The sequence below is a fragment of the Fusarium oxysporum genome, chromosome 4 (assembly GCF_000149955.1).
Source record: "Fusarium oxysporum f. sp. lycopersici 4287 chromosome 4, whole genome shotgun sequence".
Classification (NCBI taxonomy): domain Eukaryota; kingdom Fungi; phylum Ascomycota; class Sordariomycetes; order Hypocreales; family Nectriaceae; genus Fusarium; species Fusarium oxysporum.
The window spans coordinates 2,951,525-2,969,390 of NC_030989.1; the positions used below are offsets into that span (position 1 = coordinate 2,951,525).

At 46.0% G+C, this 17,866-nt stretch overlaps 7 protein-coding genes across 7 annotated transcripts; 5 read left to right on the plus strand and 2 right to left on the minus strand.

Annotated features, from left to right (window-relative positions):
- Positions 1-207: 207 nt before the first annotated feature.
- On the minus strand, positions 208-1,750 carry FOXG_03926 (uncharacterized protein; the record flags this gene model as incomplete). Its single annotated transcript, XM_018381801.1, has 1 exon — positions 208-1,750. Exon 1 carries the CDS (start codon positions 1,576-1,578, stop codon positions 208-210), a length of 1,371 nt encoding a protein of 456 aa, XP_018238375.1. The 5' UTR covers positions 1,579-1,750.
- Positions 1,751-4,615: 2,865 nt separating this feature from the next.
- On the plus strand, positions 4,616-4,822 carry FOXG_18686 (uncharacterized protein; the record flags this gene model as incomplete). Its single annotated transcript, XM_018398825.1, has 2 exons — positions 4,616-4,756; positions 4,796-4,822. The coding sequence occupies 2 exons, from the start codon at positions 4,616-4,618 to the stop codon at positions 4,820-4,822; spliced, it is 168 nt and encodes a 55-aa protein (XP_018238376.1).
- Positions 4,823-9,932: 5,110 nt separating this feature from the next.
- FOXG_18687 (uncharacterized protein) lies at positions 9,933-10,061 on the plus strand (the record flags this gene model as incomplete). Its single annotated transcript, XM_018398826.1, has 1 exon — positions 9,933-10,061. One exon carries the CDS (start codon positions 9,933-9,935, stop codon positions 10,059-10,061), a length of 129 nt encoding a protein of 42 aa, XP_018238377.1.
- Positions 10,062-10,152: 91 nt separating this feature from the next.
- On the plus strand, positions 10,153-12,193 carry FOXG_03927 (uncharacterized protein). Its single transcript, XM_018381802.1, has 3 exons — positions 10,153-11,068; positions 11,123-11,197; positions 11,259-12,193. Exons 1-3 carry the CDS (start codon positions 10,374-10,376, stop codon positions 11,533-11,535), a joined length of 1,047 nt encoding a protein of 348 aa, XP_018238378.1. The 5' UTR covers positions 10,153-10,373; the 3' UTR covers positions 11,536-12,193.
- FOXG_18688 (uncharacterized protein) lies at positions 12,076-13,732 on the minus strand. The gene has a single exon (XM_018398827.1). The coding sequence runs from the start codon at positions 13,464-13,466 to the stop codon at positions 12,258-12,260; it is 1,209 nt and encodes a 402-aa protein (XP_018238379.1). The 5' UTR covers positions 13,467-13,732; the 3' UTR covers positions 12,076-12,257.
- A 1,080-nt stretch (positions 13,733-14,812) lies between these two features.
- Positions 14,813-16,075, plus strand: FOXG_03928 (endo-1,3(4)-beta-glucanase). The gene is made up of 2 exons (XM_018381803.1): positions 14,813-15,717; positions 15,774-16,075. The coding sequence occupies exons 1-2, from the start codon at positions 14,938-14,940 to the stop codon at positions 15,852-15,854; spliced, it is 861 nt and encodes a 286-aa protein (XP_018238380.1). The 5' UTR covers positions 14,813-14,937; the 3' UTR covers positions 15,855-16,075.
- A 498-nt stretch (positions 16,076-16,573) lies between these two features.
- On the plus strand, positions 16,574-17,745 carry FOXG_03929 (uncharacterized protein; the record flags this gene model as incomplete). Its single annotated transcript, XM_018381804.1, has 3 exons — positions 16,574-16,707; positions 16,769-17,392; positions 17,440-17,745. Exons 1-3 carry the CDS (start codon positions 16,657-16,659, stop codon positions 17,743-17,745), a joined length of 981 nt encoding a protein of 326 aa, XP_018238381.1. The 5' UTR covers positions 16,574-16,656.
- Positions 17,746-17,866: the final 121 nt, after the last annotated feature.

Genomic DNA, 17,866 nt, shown 5'->3' on the forward strand with positions numbered 1-17,866 from the left:
AAGTTGAGGGGATTTGGGGAGGGAGGAGAATACCATGACGCGTTCGGCTCGAGGGAGGCAATGATTCAGAGGCGCCAGGCGCCTCAAAATTTCGCTGATTTAAACACTCCAGCGTTCAACGGATGAACCACGCGACTCCCCCAGGAGAGAAGTCACTAAAACGGTCTCATTCACAAACTTTCATTATTTACAAAGACCTCCTAGGAACTACAACCTCTTGATCAACTTCTTACTCAACATAAGTCTCGAGACAACAATCAAAAACGTCGCAGCAGACCCAACACCCGCCGCGTAAAAGATAGCAGCTCTATACGGCTCAATCGACGAAGCCTCCGACGCACCCGCAGCATCAATCAAGATCCCCGCCAACGGCGCTCCCATCAAGTATCCAGGTGTCCAGAATGACGTCATCAGACTAATAGACGCAGCAGCTGATCCAGGCGCAAGTGCAGCTACAGCTGTCGGCAGTGCAACAAAGAAACTTCCATTGGCACACCCGTTGATGATGGCGAAGGCGAAGAGTGGCGGGAGTGATGAACTGACAGGCCAGATTGCTAGCATGGACACACTGTTGATGAGGGCTGCAAGCGCGAGGGAGTTGAAGGCGCCAATGCGATCACAGATCCAACCACCGAAGAGACGACCAACGGCTGTAGATGCGCCGAAGCCTGCGACAAGCCCGGCGCCTGTTGAAGCAGAGAGACCAATCGACCTCGCGAATACGGGTAAGAAGAATGGAGGCACAAAGAGAGCGAATACTCCGACAGCGCCTGACATGGTGAGCGTGAGAAAAGGCATGCTCCTTAACTGTGACCAGTCAAATCTCGATGTTGTTGCACCGCGAGTAAGCTCTGTGAGAAGAAAGGCGCATGGAATTCCAGTGATAAGAATTGAAGCACCGAGAATCCGGAAAGTCCACTGAAGCCCAACCTTGTCGATCATGGCTTGCGTTGCCAAAGGAAGCACAGTTGCGCCAACGCCGCCTCCCGCTTTGACGATTCCATTAGCTGTACCGAGCTTCCGACTAAACCATTGAGTGGGCATGGTGTTTGTAGCCGTGTAGAGCAGAGAGGTTGATAGACCAACGAGTAGCCCAGCGATGCAGAAAAGACCCGCGAGATGCTCGAGGGTGAAACTCGTGATGATCAAGCCTGATCCAAAGAAGATTGTCGCTACGAGACTGGTGATGCGAATGCCATATTCTCTTGATAATCTGACCGATATCAAGCCAAACGCGACCATGCAGGCCATGTATAAACTTCCAACAAAGGTAATGGTTCGAATATTAGTGTGAAGTCGAGGCGACTGAACAATGGCAGCTTGCAAAACTCCCCATGCTGTAGTGTACCCATTTATCCAGAAGAGTAGAGTGAAGCATGATCCGACAATTGTCCAGCCATACCCGCCATCGGGAATTGCACTTGTGGCGTGTTCCGGTGGCTCTTCCTCGTTTCTCACGATATCTTTTGTGGTGTTGAGTGGACTCTGGCTTGAAGAAGACATCTTGATAGCATCGCCTTGGCGCGATGGATCCATGCTGGATGTTGTGATGGACTCTGCGACCGTGTTTGTAGCCATTTTGATAGTGGTGGATGATTCGGTGAATGAACCATGACAAAGAATGAGCACTATATACGTGGGGCAAGAAACGATTGATACAGAGAGTATCGACGTCGAAGTATAATGTCATCACATGGAGGGCGCACTTAAAGGGCGTCTGCGCTTTTGACTTGAAGGGCGCGCATCAGCATAAGCAGTGACGACATTCACTGTGCCTCGATCTTGGACATGGATGGCCATCTTCCTAGTCAAGTTAGGCCCTTGTCACCGCCGATAAACTCTTTCCTTATGCGGTTTTAACGCGGGGTTAAGCACTTTCTGCTTACAGATCTAAACCTTGGCACTCCGCCCATTGACTATCTTCTACGGGTTGAATGTTCTGAAAGAGATCACGAACAATGCTGGTTTTTTTTCTGATGTTACTCCATTTCATACCTTACATTGAGGTATTCTTCTCGCTGAACTCAGATTAAATGCCAGCCTACACAACTGTTATTCTCCGTCTCATGAAGTCTGTCAGCATATGTCACCATGATGCAATCAGAGACAAGCTTGTAGGGAGCGGGCCGCCATTATACCATGATATATATTAGGACCTTGACTTTTGGGACGGAAGACAACGGTCAATCGAATGCACCGGAGGTACACAAGTAGCAATGAATCGATGACATGCTCTACGTTATGGCGTCGTCAGATCCGTCGGACAAGGTCTTCTATTCACATACGGAACCCCGCTCATATAACACAATGAACTCCGTAGGTCCGTTCTGTGAGCATGCAGGGAGCTCCACTGCCCTTAGTTGTCCGTGATCGTGAGTAGAATACTCAAGGCTTCTATGCACTGCCATTCGCTCTTCGTCGGTCTTCAGACCTAAGGTGTGTCAAATCGACGACAAGGCACCATGCACTGCCGAAGTAACAGTTGGCGTCCTTTCGAAGAATTTATTCCAGGCGCTATTCGCTTAGTATAGAATCTTCAATCGTCACATTCAATGTCTCTGGTGGAAGCTGGTTATTTTGAAAGTTGTATCTTGAATTGTGACGATATGTCTTAGAAGCTCGCTTGAGACAGCGATTCCTGACTCTACTGCACATACTCATATGGTTTACTATTAGCATACTGCCTGTAAGCCACCATCTATAACCAGGGGTGGCATGAGTCTTATCAAATATTGGAGTTAAATATGTATTTATATATATTGCAGTTGCACTACCAAGTACTCCCATTGACCCGCGTTTAACACACTATTGTTGCAACATTTTACTTTCTACTTCACTGCATTCTTCTTCTTTTGCTCCCCACTTTACTCTTCTTACTGGGACAACTCGGGTTTGGATGTGTCTCAGCCGTCGAGGTCTCGCATAAATGAACCCTCCACTATTCTCTCCCTGGTTCTAGATGCCATTCGTAAGAGGGTGCACGTCTTTTGGCGATATTGATTTTTTCCTGGGCATTGGCGTTGAGTCTGTACCCTGTGAAATATATCCATGCGAAGAATTCGATACGGCCACAAGGCACGCAATACTTTATGTCCTTCTTACACATCTTAACCTTTACTGATTCTGAGTATCGAACTAAGAACTGGTATTGTAAGCAAGCAGTTGGGGGTTGCATAAGATGTGAAATGGTGGCATGACATGAATTTATAGGTTTAACTGCGACGTATCAGGTGCCAAATAGCTATGAAGCATTGCAAGTAGAACGGCCTTTGATTGATCAAACTTGAGGGGCCTAAATGAGGTAGCCAACGAATGCTTGTTCAACGAATGGCTGGGGTGGTGGGAATCCAACTCTACATCAGACTACCAAATAACTGACTCGGTGATGTCTATCGACCAACAACATAACATTACGCCTCTGTTACTTTTCCATGCTCCTCCTCATTCGACTTGTCACCTTCAGGTTGTTTCTCTATTATTTTATCCTTCGCCTCCTTGGTTTCCTCCTTCGGGGCTTCCTTCTTGCTAGGGCATTCTGGATTCGGGCAAGTCTCAGGATTGAACGTGCCACTCACAGTAGTTCTCATTTCCCCATTGATCACCAATGGTGATGGGTGGAAGGTCGTCGAAGTAGTCAGTCCCAAATATGATGGGCAATATACCCACTTCAAAGTCTCGGTATGCTCGCAGGCAGTACAGTATATTATCTCGCGGATGCACATGTTGTCGCTGGCGTAAATAATAGTCTTGGAAGTAATTTCTTCGTTAATGGATTAGAAGGTTTTCTTTTCAAGCTTTGTTGCTGGAGGGTTGAGTTCTCATTCAGTGCTGGATTTTATAGGCGCCTTTTGGGAGTCCCATGCGCTCGGGAATATGACATAGTCCCTGATTTAAATTAAGTGGCCTAGTGACAAGTGAATCAAAATGCGATGAATCATTCCATACGGTATAAGATAAAGTCTAGAGCTGAATGAAAAGACATCATACAATATGCCCATACCGAAATCGGCCTTTAGTCAATAGTCAGGGACTACTGAAGCATCGCCTCGTTTGGACGTAAGCACTGTAAGAATGTATTGCAGGTCGAAAGCAGAAGCAAGTAGCAATATCAGAGGGATGAATACTGGAACTTCTAGAATGAAGATGCAATCTCCATATTTTGAATCAGGTTTCAGAGTGTCTCGTAGCCATTGCCCTGGAGATAGCCATGTACGTCAAGCGAAGTCAGCACATTTCCCTGGTTGGACTACCGTCTTCAGCTATTAAAGATCAAAGTCACCATAACAAGAGCCAGGCTTCTACATATCAGGTGATGTTCATTGTTTTATAGAGTCACTTTTGGAAATAACTCAAAACTCTCCTCGATGTCACTGTTTTAGAAAGCTAGCGCAATACCAGTGTCTTTTATTTCAGCTATCGGATATTGACTCCCACTATCTAGGCCCCCCTTCTAACATTTGCTACACGACTAATCCATGAATTATAGTCCAGTCAGGTCGTTAACCGCCATCGAACTCCCAAGCCGCTGAGTGGATGCTTAGAAGAAAGGAGCGTCAGGGGTATAGGATTTTCCCGAAGCCAGCCAGGCATTGTACTGGGCCACACATGTTACGCAATGATCGAACGTGGAACTCCTGTCCTGATCAACTTCAGAACAGTTGCTCAAGTCACAGCGCTCCTTCTCATCCTTGCGAGCCTTTTCACATCGCCTGATTTCAAGGTCGACGCCTGTCGACATGTGGCACCGTCTGCAGCGGTAAGTGATGTTTGTAAGCCAGCACATTGTGAGCAGTAGTTTATTAGAAGTGTCAAAAAGTGTTAGCGGTAGTATAATACTGTAAAGTTGTAATGTCATGTAGTGTTGATTTTGATGTAAGAGGGAGAAATCTTCTTGAGGCTAGGATGACGGGTTTATATACTTGGGAAAAGCCAGTGATTCACGAGGGCAATATATCGACACTAGGTATCTTGGCCTTACAGAGCTTACAATCCTTTAATACAAGCTTCATGGTTTTGTAACACGATATAGGGCTCAGTGACTCAACTTCGCAGTCTCTGGGATGCCCCGGATGGTATGGAGCCTAATAGAACTGAGCCATGAAAGTTGGCTGTCAATGCCTGGTTCAGGTCACATCTCCAGGTATATCAGACGTGATGGACAGTAACTTGCCTAAGCCAAATTTTGCTGCAATCACGTCGATAGACTGGCGGTAGATGACCCCTTGGATCCTCATCAGCACAATCTGTTCAGAAGTCGTGAATTCTATACGTGAGCTTGCTGAGATTATCTGCTGTACGACTATTCATGGAATTACTAGATCTGGAGGTCATCAAGTCAAGGTCACAGATAAATCGCTGGATTCGAGGTTGCAGCGGCAAATAATATCCGTATATTTTCTCTAGCTCTTAAACTTCGGGGTTTTCATGTTAGCCTCATGCATTGAAAAGAACCTGAGTGGGCGGAAAAGAACCCATTGCATATCTTTTGAACCAGCAGTACGAGAGAATCATTTCAGTAGGTCAGCTGTCACCTAGCTCAAATTAGGTTGAGACCATAAAAGATACGCCTAATGTCTACCATAAGAGCCAAAAGCTACCGCCTAAGATTGACAGCCCAAACTTCTATGGGCCCATCCCAATCTCGTTTCTAGGTAAAAGGTGGAATGGGATAGTAGGGTCTTCCCGCTGCCACAGCTGCCTGCCATCGATCGTACTCCCTCTGACATGCAGTGCATTCAAGCCATCTCAAAAGTCGATTTACTGTCCCGTCGGTACAATCCTCCAAATTACAACGCCATTTGCCCGCCACAGTCGCTCTGGGGCATGTCCGGGTGCTGTACTCGTCACGTATCACCTGGCCACACCGTAAGCACCGGAAGTAAGTGGTGACACAGACGCACATATTAGGGCGTTTTGATATCTAGCGATATTCTATTTATTTATAGTCGGATCTATCGTGGTGGGAATGTGGGTAAAGGAGGGAAACCGTTCCAGCCTCTGAGATTGACGAAATAGATATACTTGGAGACCATGAGTGATTCGCAGCGAGACACTTGCGTGCGTGGAAGGATTTGTGTTCCACTGGATGTAGCAAACGTTACGGCTCTTTATAGATGTAACTCGAGTTTCACAATTACAGTGATGAAATCAAGATTGTATCAAAAGTGTAACATGTCGGATTGGATAAAATAGGGCCTGCCATTGCACCACGTCAATGGAATGATCATCTAACTGAGCAAAGCTAACCAATGTTACACAACATCTATTCCAGAACAATTTTATTCAAATCAGTGAATCTAGTTCTTCATAGTTATCCATCGATTAATTAGGCATGATGTATTAGCAAGATTTGCTTATCGTAGTGTATTTCTGGTAAACTGAAAGCTATTATATCAAAGCATGTTCTTCTTCCAGGCTATCTAGGATATCATTTCACATAGTCCTCATAGCCAGGGAAAGGTGGATCAGGTCTCGGAACATGGTCACCCGTATCTACACGCAACTTCCAACAAATGAAAAGTTGAAAACACGCTTTACACTGCTTGAAAGAACCCGAAATATCCGAGGGGGGTTCCCACCTGGCATTGAGGCAAACGTGAATGCCTTTTGCAATGGCTTGGGAACATCGTCTGACTTGGACATCAGATTTCACGTGATACTTACAGCGTTCACAGTGGTGCAACACGTTTTTGGCTTCGCACATATTGGGACTCACTTTTTGAGCTTGAAGGAATCCTTTAGTTTGGCGAAAAAGTAATATGAGATAATTATAGCATCGTAGGTGATATAAACGGTAAGGAACTTTGTACGTCAAATGAGAATAAGTCTTTTGAAAGAACGATGATCAAATTTGTATGTATTGAGAGGGCCAATGATTCATGAACTGCATATCGATTATCGATGCGCATTACTTGAGTAATCAGTGTGGCAGAAAAATAATGTGTCAAGACACCGAGAGGCAACTAGACTGAGTAACGGGTGAAGGCGCGCAAAATCTCGTATCTCAGCTAGTCCGCTATAAATTACTCATGTTCAAAACAGCTTTCAGGCACTGTATTACCTCAAAAGCAAGAGCACTTCATAATTCATCGTGGTCCTATACAACACGGCGGCCCATTCCGCCAGGAACCTAAGGGCTCATACAAAAGCGCTGACTCTATAATCAATCCTTCACTGGGTCACTGGTGTGATCAAAGCTAAACATAAGTCAGATAGTTTAATTCAGAGCTTCTTTACTATGGAAGGATCCATACCTTCCCATAAATGTCAACTTAGTAACGTCGGAATGGAAGATAAGGGTCTGGAACGGGCCATCCTCGTCTCAGATCCTCCTGCCACTGATTGAACTCTCTTGTACATGCCGAACAACTGGTCCACGGCTCTGTCCTCCAGATGGGTGCCATCGAAGTAATATTACAGCAGCAGCTGACGCCTTGCTGCAGGGCCGTCATACATCTTGTAATGTTGACTACGGAGCCGAGGCCTTTATTGCAGCGTTCGCACTTGTAGAATATAGCTGTCCTGTCACACATAATGAACGCTTCTCTTTAACATAAGTTCGAATTCTGGAATATTCTCCGCTTGGAGTTTGAGAAGAGGATAATGGCCTTTGGGCGTTACTAATGATAGCAGGCTGGATAGTGTGGAGGGAGAGACAGTATTCCCATATCGTATAGAACTTTTATATGTATTCCTCATTTTGGGTCTAATCACGAACTGTAAGTCATTAGTAATACTGATAAATAGTAAAATAGATATTGAAGATCACTAACAGCAAGGGCGGAATGACTTATATTTGACCACTGTCCAGAGCCCAGCACAATCATCGGAATCACTAAATCAGATTCTACCATATGCTTCTACAATTCCTGTGGCACATAAGACTATCAAACAAGCATGCACCTGGGTTTCACCGAATAAATGAACTAGCAGTGAGTTAAGTACGATTAGGATTCTACCTCTTCAACTATAGGAATGGTGGATTAGGCTGATAGTAGTGCCCTTGTCGCTGGGAAGCCAACCATGCGTTGTACTCTGCCATGCAGGATCTACACTGCTGCCAAGGGGTTACCGAATTCGCGTTCCGGTGCTCGCAGTTGCTCTTGGGGCAATCCCTCCCACGCGCTATAGCCCGCGCACAACAATGACGACGCTCCTCCTCCAGTGTGATTCTCCCACACCGAGCGCATGTATATGTATACTTAACAATAACGCACATGGCAAAAGTAGTCCCAAGGTGATTTCTTGGTATAACTTGGTTTCGTAGAGTTTAGTAAATTCTGTTGATAGAATGTTTTATTTAGAGAAAAGCAAGCAACCATCGTTCTTGGTTTAACAACATTTTATACCCTAAGAGATACCATGACTAACTCTCATATCTTCACAAACCGTATGATTCAGTTTCAAATATTGATCATCTCAAATGGTGGAATGGGTTCGTAATAATATCCGCTTTGCTGGGCTGTATACCATGCTGTATATTCTGTAGAGCACGCGTCACATTCCATCCAAAAGACTGGCCGTGTGACACTACTTGATGTACATCTATTCGGCGGGCAAATGGGCAGATTGGGGTCAGGGTTTTGTGCACATTTCGCATAATCCTGCTTTGATCTGGTAATAGCACCACAGCGGCAGCAACGGAAAGAGACATTAACGATATGACACATTGTCTTGTCTAGTTGTTGGTACTTATTGTTAAATCTATTTTTTTTCTGGATATTTAGGGCTGTATATTGACAAAATGGATGTGAGAGGAAAGGGCCTTCGGAGTGCTAGTACTATGGCTTTATATACTTATAGAAATATGGTGAATAACAAACAGTTTCTAGTGTAGGTGAGTGAAAGATGCTGTTTCTGAGTCTTATGATGAGTGAATTAGTCACGGTTTGTATCCACGTAAATATCACTCGAGATATGCTATTTGACAGATTTTGAGTCCAATATAGATCACTGCATCAGTGGAGTCCTTTGTGTTTCAGCAATCATATGCGCCTTTTTCTAGCAAAAAGGTCGAGATTACTACCAAGGTCCGTACCAGTATGCCCACTGCACCACAGCACTACCAAACTTGGTACGATACAAACCCGCCATTTTCTTCTTCCACTTTCACTGCGTATTACGCTGCAACACAAGTTTCGCAATACCACCAATTCAGTACCCTGTCTTCCAAACTATGTGTGGAATAACGGCTGGCACATCTGTGACGTCGCGATCTTGCTCTGGCGGGTCTACATCGCCTGATATCTCGCCCGGTATCTAATACTCCTCTGCATTTGGCGCAGATGTACGATACGGCTATCATGTGGCACATTACTTATGTTAGATTTCTCTTCTTACTAGCTTTAATGAGAATAGAAGAAATTCTCTTCTTGTAAAGATGAGATTTGCTTGCGATTTATATACCTGAGAAGCCTCAGTGATGGATTTGCTAGCGGCATGAGAATGGTATCTGTGGACGTCGTCGATTACCTCTGATTGGTAGTGACATGTCATTACATGCAAGTGTTTCACTGTGCAACTAGCTGGGACAAAGAACTTACGTTACTCGGATGACTTAGTGTGCACTGTCAACCAAAAGGCGGCCCTGTCTTTTGTCTTTACCAGGCAATTGAATTTCATAGGTTGGTCATAGCACTGGGCGAGTGGACAAGATTGTCAATCCCCGCGTTGCCCTCTATTTACATTATTTATTCTACCTTGCTTGATGGGTTCTTCGTTGGCTCCCTTCCGGCTTCACTTTAGATTGTCCCAAGTACGTGAACACCCTGTAAGCCGCGCGCTCAATTGCAACGCATACACTTCAGTAACTTCGACATCCTTCGGAAACTGGTCGAAAGCTGCGCAGAATAAATTCGACACCAACACTTGCATTTTCAGTCACAAATGATATCTCAAATCCCTTTTCCGTAAGATGAGGCCGCGTAGACATCATGTCAGATAAAGGTCTCGGAATCCCGAAAAAGCGTCTGACGAATGGCTGGCCCTTGGCGCTCAACCAACAAACCAATCACGGGCCTTCAAAATTGCCACCCGGCCTGCACAAGTGGCTTTATGTCTAAGTTTAAGCATAATCTTGACGATCCGGGATCCCGATACCGCCGTCTGATGGTTTGATATAAGGTTGAATGGCACAGCCCTCCAGGGAGACGCGGTTTGCTTGTTTTCATTGCCACATTAATGTAGTCAACGGGATTTCCGTTACCGATTATTATCAACTGCCGAAGATAAAAGAGCCGAGTTGTTCCAGTCCGAGAACTAAATCTTCATAAGAAGCCAGCACTTTATAATATTTTGACGAGTCTCGAACCTCGACTTCCAACCATTCATTGGCTTCACCTTTCATCACCTGTTTCGAGCATCCTTCTATCAACATGAGCAACGATCAAAGAGAACGATGTGAGAAGATCTCTCCCGACTGCCCCCTCGAAGACACCATCTACGGCTATGTTCCTAACATGGGCGGCAACGCCTTCTTCGGCGTTGTCTTCGGTATCTGCACTCTCGTCCAAGTCTACTTCCTTATCCGCTACTGGCGTCTCTGGAAAGGCTATACCATCCTCGTCCTCCTCGGCAGCCTGATCGAATGCTGCGGCTACGCCGGCCGAATTCTCATGTCGAAGAACCCGTGGGACGGTGCAGCTACATCCATTCAGTTCGTGCTTCTCATGGTCGGCCCATCGTTCCTTGCTGCAGCACTGTACATGACGCTTCGAGCTTTGGTGCAGTACTTTGGGGAGCAGTATACCAAGCTTCCAGCGAGGCTTTGGACATGGCCGTTCGTTACTGCTGATATGCTGGGGTTCTTCTCGCAGTGCGTTGGTGGTATTATGGCGTCGATGACGGAGAAGTATCCTGCTGTTGGAACTGCTGGTAGGGCAGTCATGGTGTTTGGCGTATCATTCCAGGCTGTCGTCATGGCTATTGCAGGTATTCTTGCTACCGACTTTGCTTTGCGTATGCGTCGACAACGGGGAAGTGTCTTCAGGAATCTGCCTAAAGACCTTAACATCTTTCTGATCTCTCTGACGGTTGTATTCCTTCTCATTCTCACCCGCTGTATCTACCGGTAAGTAGCATCATCCCATACGCTTGTCGGCACACCCTTGCCTGACAGTTTTAGTATCCCTGAGTTGGCTGGCGGCGTTGGTGGACATATGATGCGACAAGAGGTTGAGTTCATGATCCTTGATGGCTGGTAAGTTCACTTCAACTTCTTCCGTCAACTTACCCGTTGTCTAATACTAAACTCTTGCCAGTATGATCGCCATTTCCGTTCTTCTGCTCTCCGTCACCCATCCCGGTATCTACGCCACCGCTATTCATGGCCGGGCCGACCATCGATCCAAGTCAGTCAGACTCATGGATCTTGAATCAAGAGCATCTCGAGACGGATCTCGCAGAGCACCTTCAGACAGGTCACGCAGAGGACATTCAAGCAGATCACGCACATCACCTTCAAACAGATCACACAGATCACCGTTAGGCCGATACGAACCACGACGGGAGCATCGACTTGAGCCTTCCGACTACTAAGTTAGCGGAGATGTTGCAGCTAATACGAGTGCCATGGCAATGATAGGGTATGGTAATAAATAGTGACAGTTATACAACACAGCCAGTGGTGGTTGCAATTTGGTGTTCTGAAAGTTTCTCCTATGTCTACTGTTCTATTTGCGATGGATCTTGCGAGAGTGTTGTAGCTTGTCTTTTTGCGAAGGGATGCACCGTCTAATGCTGCAGCTTGCGGTGTGACCACGGATCTATTGGTTTAGCTGTGGACGTGCGTTTGGTCGGGGTGGCGTTGATAAAAGACTTCTATTGTTGGTGCGGGAGCTGCCATCTTGAAGATCTGGGGTTTTTGTGGTGTTGAGCTAACCTTTCTTGACCGAGGAATTGGAGCACCTTATATGCCTTCAACGCCGGTCAAAGAGTCATAATCTAGGTTTTCCTCATATCAGCTTTATGCTGTAGCAATTGGTCAGGCATTGTGGTATAATGTCTAAGTTGTGAGCCAGATGTGTTATTTGCCGTTGAGGCTTGTGGCTGAGAGCCTATATCAGCACATAGAACTTAGCGATGGATCTTGTCTTTATTTATGTAATTCATGGTTGTTTTAGAGATAGATATATATATCAGGGTTGTCATTAGACTGTCATTGTTTCATTTACGTATCGTAATACCGTTTGGTCCTATCCTTAACATTCCTGACCCAGAGCTTGATATAAAATAGGCAAAGGTTATGCTCCTATCAGCCACTACCCTAAGACACTTGTCCAACTGGGATTTTCTGTCCCAGTCCCATCAAAGTACACGAGATAGTAGAAGACAGTAGTGATAAGGTTGAACAGTGTCAGCGTAATGCTCGTGCTGGCTGTCGTGTTCAACGTGAGGCCCCGCACAACCAATTGATCCGGAGCAACGCCTATCCTTCCCAGCCATGCTCCAGGATGACCCGCAAACATCTGTTCCCTGGTCTCGTCCTGCTCTTCAGCGGTATCTTCACCTGAGGTGGATTGCACCTCCGATTGCCCGCTCTGTTCGTCTTCCGAGCTATCACGAGACAACAAAAGTGCTAAAAGAGTTCCGATCGATTCCAACAGCTTGGCGATAGCTATGCTGACAATGGCGGTACAGATGATTAAGCCCGAACTATAATTGAATACGTCCATCCACCTCGGTGGCGGCTTGATCGTCGCTTGCGATGGATTCCTCGCAGAAGGCTGTCTTGCAAGCCCAAGGACCACCATGACCAAGTAAAAACCTCGCATCGGTACTATATAGAGTGATCTCGAGAGGTCTAGGCGTCGTCGCGCGACCAGATAAGCAATCCATATGACGACCTGCAATACCATGGAGAAGGTAACAACCATCGCGGCCCATTCGCAAAGATTTTCTAGCTCCGTGGAAAGTTTGAAAGAGGCTTGTCGGCTGATATTAAACCATATCCAAAACTCGAATGGCGCTTGGAGTACTGACGACAAAAAGACATCAATTGAAGTTGAATCATCCTTCTCTTGGAGGATCCCTTCTGGCTCCCATCCACAAATGGATACCAGGAGCTTGGTAATATTGGCAAAGAAGAAGATAAAAGCACAAATTTGCGTCGCAGGTACGCCCTGGAGACTAAAGACTTTGATGGTCTGTGGCAGGACGGTAAATATTGTCAAGGCTAATCTGATGACCAGGCCAGTGGCTTTTGGTGAGTTGCGACGACTCTGCTGAGTCGAATTGTGTGACGACAAAAATCTCGAAATACCTCCGGCCAGTACAAACAAGTCAAAGATTGAATCGATGAGACAGACGGCGGGGATAGAGCGAACGATATCGACATTGCCTCCGAAGAGGTCATTGTCTCTTTTTCGATTGCCAGACGGTTGTGCTGCTGCCGCTGATGCTAGAGAGGCGAGGATCCAGAATGCTGTTGGGCCGGTGACCTCTGCTGTGGGTTGTGACTCGCTGGACATGTTTGTGCGGCTTCGGAAACGAGATGCGTCAAGAAACCAGTTTCATTGTAAGATGACAATCCAAAGATATGTTATCGTTGATAACGATAAGCGAGGAGGATTGGGGCGGTGTTGTCAGCCTTGAATCTGCATGGTTATGGCGGAGTCATGGCGTTAGTGCTGGACGCAGATTGAGGGGAAAGCTACATCTCGGTACGATATTTCAGCCTAATCTTGATGGACTCTGTGCTGATAAGAGGTAAAGAGAGCGATAAGATAAGTATTTCTTTAGCAAGTTGAGCCAAACGAAACCCCGCCGCAATTCCGGACTTACCCTGTGGCACGAGATCTACCAGCCAAAACTGGCTGAGACGCAATAGGTTGTAGCGTGCTGATCTGGAAGCAGAGTTACCATAATAAAAAAAAAATAGTAAAATTCTAGTATATTTGCTTTGAACATTGTTGAATAATACCCTGAGGTGGCTTCTGCATGTCGTTTGGTCAACAAACTTCGCCCAGCGTGTACATTGACTTTAGAGATTAATTTAAGCTTATCGCCATCTCATCCCCAACTGTCAAGAGCAGAGGCTACATCGTCAATAGCAATGCTGGATTGATTTGGAACATATCTCAAATGAACAACTGTACAAATGACTTCGATGTAACCTGCCAGTTGCGATCATCCACCGGTACTAATGAGAAACGGGCAGACTCGTGCCTTTTAATCTTAAGCTCATGAGGAGATCACCTGTCTTGCCAATAACTGGACGGTCTCTACGCGCTGAAACAAATGCTCTAGCAAATCAAGTGACCATTCAGATTATCCTGAATGGAATTGGAAGGTCATGACTGGAGTTCTAGTCCGGTTTAGGTGCATCATCCCTGGACTTCGGGCCAATCACTCTAACCAGCACGGGCTAGTTTCCCTTCTCGGGAAATATTCCCCCAGCAGGGTTGTAGGGCATAAAATTTGCGAGCTCCTGATGTAACGCTCTGATAGGTCACGCATCTTGATCATAGGAAGAGGATGCGAAAATTCTTGTCATTAAGAATCAAGAGGTGACTATACTTTGCGTCACGCCTGAGAGATAGAGAATCATTGTGTTGAGATACTTGAACACGAGAAATGTCTTCCAAGAAGAAACACTTGTGTTTTGAAGTGTTTTCTTCACTTGAAGTTTTCACTTCTCGAAGGTGACGGGATCACTAGATTGACACGCTAGTAGCATGACATGCGGGAGGCTGTCAATGCAGGTCCGTCGGCATTGAGCCATGAGATCTCGGGCCCTTGCATCTGTTAGCATGATGGATATGACCCATGGCACTGGAATAATAAGATACAGAATATAGATAACTACGTACCAAATGCAATACTTCCCCCTATCCTATAAGAGTGAAAGGTTTCAGTGCCACGATTTTCATTCTAAGCACTCTACCTAGCAGTCTCATTCGAATATCAATTACCAGTACTTCTTACTGAGGTACATTCAAGATGTTTTTCAAGCAACCTTTTACAGTACTCTTGTCCCTTTCCGCCACGGCTCTGGCTTGGGATGCCCCAGGCTACAGTGGTTTTACACGTGTCTGGCAGGATCCCTTTTCTGGCGCAGCCGGCACTCTACCTGACACTAGCCGATGGAACATTATACAGGGATACCTCAACGTCAACGCGGAACTTGAGGTCTATACGTCATCTAGTCGTAACGTCCAACGAAGTGGTGGCGACACCCTCCAGCTAGTCCCATGGCGAGACGCTTCAGCCCTCAAGGGCTGGACTTCTGGCCGTGTCGAGAGCAAATATGTCTTCACACCTCAGCCAGGCAAAGTCACACGGGCCGAGGCCAACTTGCGCTTTGGCTCTTGTTCGATCAACAACAAGCAAGGAATCTGGCCTGCTTTCTGGATGCTCGGAAATATTCTCCGTAACGGCGGTAGCTGGCCATCTTGTGGCGAGCTTGATGTCATGGAGACAGTTAACGGCCAGTTGACCGGATACGGAACTGCGCACTGTGATGTTTACCCCGGTGGCATTTGCAACGAAGGTACCGGAATCGGTGGAACGGTTGGGCTGCCAAATCAAGATTGGCATACCTGGAGGATCGAGTTTAACCGCGCCAAGAGCAGCTGGCGAGATGAGACTATTACCTGGTTCCTGGACGGACAGCAGTTCCATCAGATCTCGGGTGCGAGGATCAACAACGAAGGAGTCTGGAATACGTTGTGCCATAGCCCCATGTATTTCATCCTCAACGTCGCTGTTGGCGGTACTTGGGTAAGTTATTGAAGATTTCATGATCTGCTCCAAAGCAAAAACTGACAGTATAATAGCCTGGATATCCCAACGGCAACACCTGCGACGGCTATGGTAGCATGATGGAAGTCGGCTATGTCGCCCATTACTCTAACTAAGCGTGACTTGATAAACATCCCCGTCATTTCGACCTACTTCATTAATTCCTGTCGTTTCTACTTTTATATCCCTTTATGCATCGAGATATCCCACCATGTGTTGTTTATCTATTTTGTGGTTTTCCGAGCTATCAGATGGTTGTATACTTCCATATTCGTTCCTTGTGTATTATTATTAGACCTAGTATAGAATACATATTGCACACCTGTACAAGCTAGAATTACTTTCGTGATTTTACTATTTTCTTTGACGTACGTAGGTAAAAGCTAACTAAAGTCTAAAACTAAATTTGATAATACACCCTTACGACACAATGGAGGGCTCTCTATTCAAGATAGCGGCTTATGCACCGACTAGAATACTGACTAGCGCATGCGTGGATTCGTTCTGCCGAGAAATGGATCTTGCCTAAAAAGGAAGGATCAAATCTCAGTGAGTAAGCCAATAGTCTAGGTGGTGATACGATTAGCCCCCACTCCAGGCTTCTCGGCACTGACGGACAAACTTTGTCAAGAGATCGGCGGACGACGTGCGATTCGATGCCAAGGCGCACGATTTTGTAAAGTAGCTTAGAAATTTATTGTATGGTAAAGTTTCCTGATAAGGAAGGATCAAATGCTAAGATATAACTCCGAGGTATTTTGAGAGACCCTCCAGCGGATAAACGAAGTATAAAGAGGCAGCAAATTTCCAAGACAGAAGAACTTCAAAACCATCGAACTACGAGACCTTCCACTATCATCTTGTTCCATCCACTCTTACAATCAGCAAGCCCTTCATACTTGTTAAAGCCGAGCTACCATGTCTACCTCAAAGTCCTCAAATATCAATATTGTCCTAGGAGTAGCAAACGTAGGCTAAACTCCCCTCGTTCATTCTCAAGAATTTCCCATATCTGATCACTCACTAACAGGTCGGTGACGGCAATGCTGACCCCATGGTACGCTTCCACGAGCCAAGCGACGTCATTGCCTTTCTAAATGCCTTCACCAAACGAGGATATACCCAAATTGACACTGCACGCATCTACTCACCTCATGCGCCTGGTACATCCGAGCCAAAGATCGGAGCCATTCCTGAGAAGAACTTTATCATTGACACAAAAGTTAATTCGTTTCATGACGGGGCTCACTCCAAGGAGAACATCCTCAAAGACATTAATGATTCTCTGAGTGCCTTGAGAATCCAGCAGATCAATATCGAGTATTTGCATCAGCCTGACCGGGCGACTGACCTTAAAGAAGCCTGCGAAGCCATGGACCAAGCCCATAAAGAAGGAAAGATCAAGTACTGGGGTATCAGCAAACACACGGCTCAAGAGGTCGAGACTATTGTCAAGATTTGTCAGGAACACGACTTCGTCAAGCCCAGCGTTTATCAAGGAGAGTATAATCCGATTGCGAGGTCCGCCGAAAAGGAACTTTTTCCAATCTTGCGACGACATGGCATCGCGTTCTATGCTTTTAGTCCAGCTGGAGCTGGATTCTTTGCTGGCAACCATAAGAATGTTCGACCTGGCGGCCGCTTTGATCAATCCGTACGTGTTCATACATCCGCTTATCCATGTGCTAATATGTCTATTAGCTTTTCCTTGGAGGTCTATACTCTGACCGCTATCTCAAACCCTCCATTTCGGAGGCCACGGAGAAAGCGCTGGCTGCAGCTTCTCGACACGGGATTAGCGGCCACGCAGCGGCTCTTCGGTGGACCGCTCACCACGGATCTTTGAGCAAAGAGCTAGGTGATTCTATCATCATTGGTGCATCGAGCTTGGAGCAGCTGAACTCTAACATTGATGCGATTGAGGATGGGCCGCTGCCTGATGATGTAGCAGACGCTCTTGGAGCTGTCTATGCGGAGATTGGGGATGTTCTTCCATATCATGTGTAAAGAAAATGGCATTTGAACTTTGAGCCCTCATCATGGGGGTTTTGTGATTAGTTATCCAATTACTCGCTAGTCCATATCAAGTAGGATCAATATTTAGCTACATCATTCGTGCTGACAAATG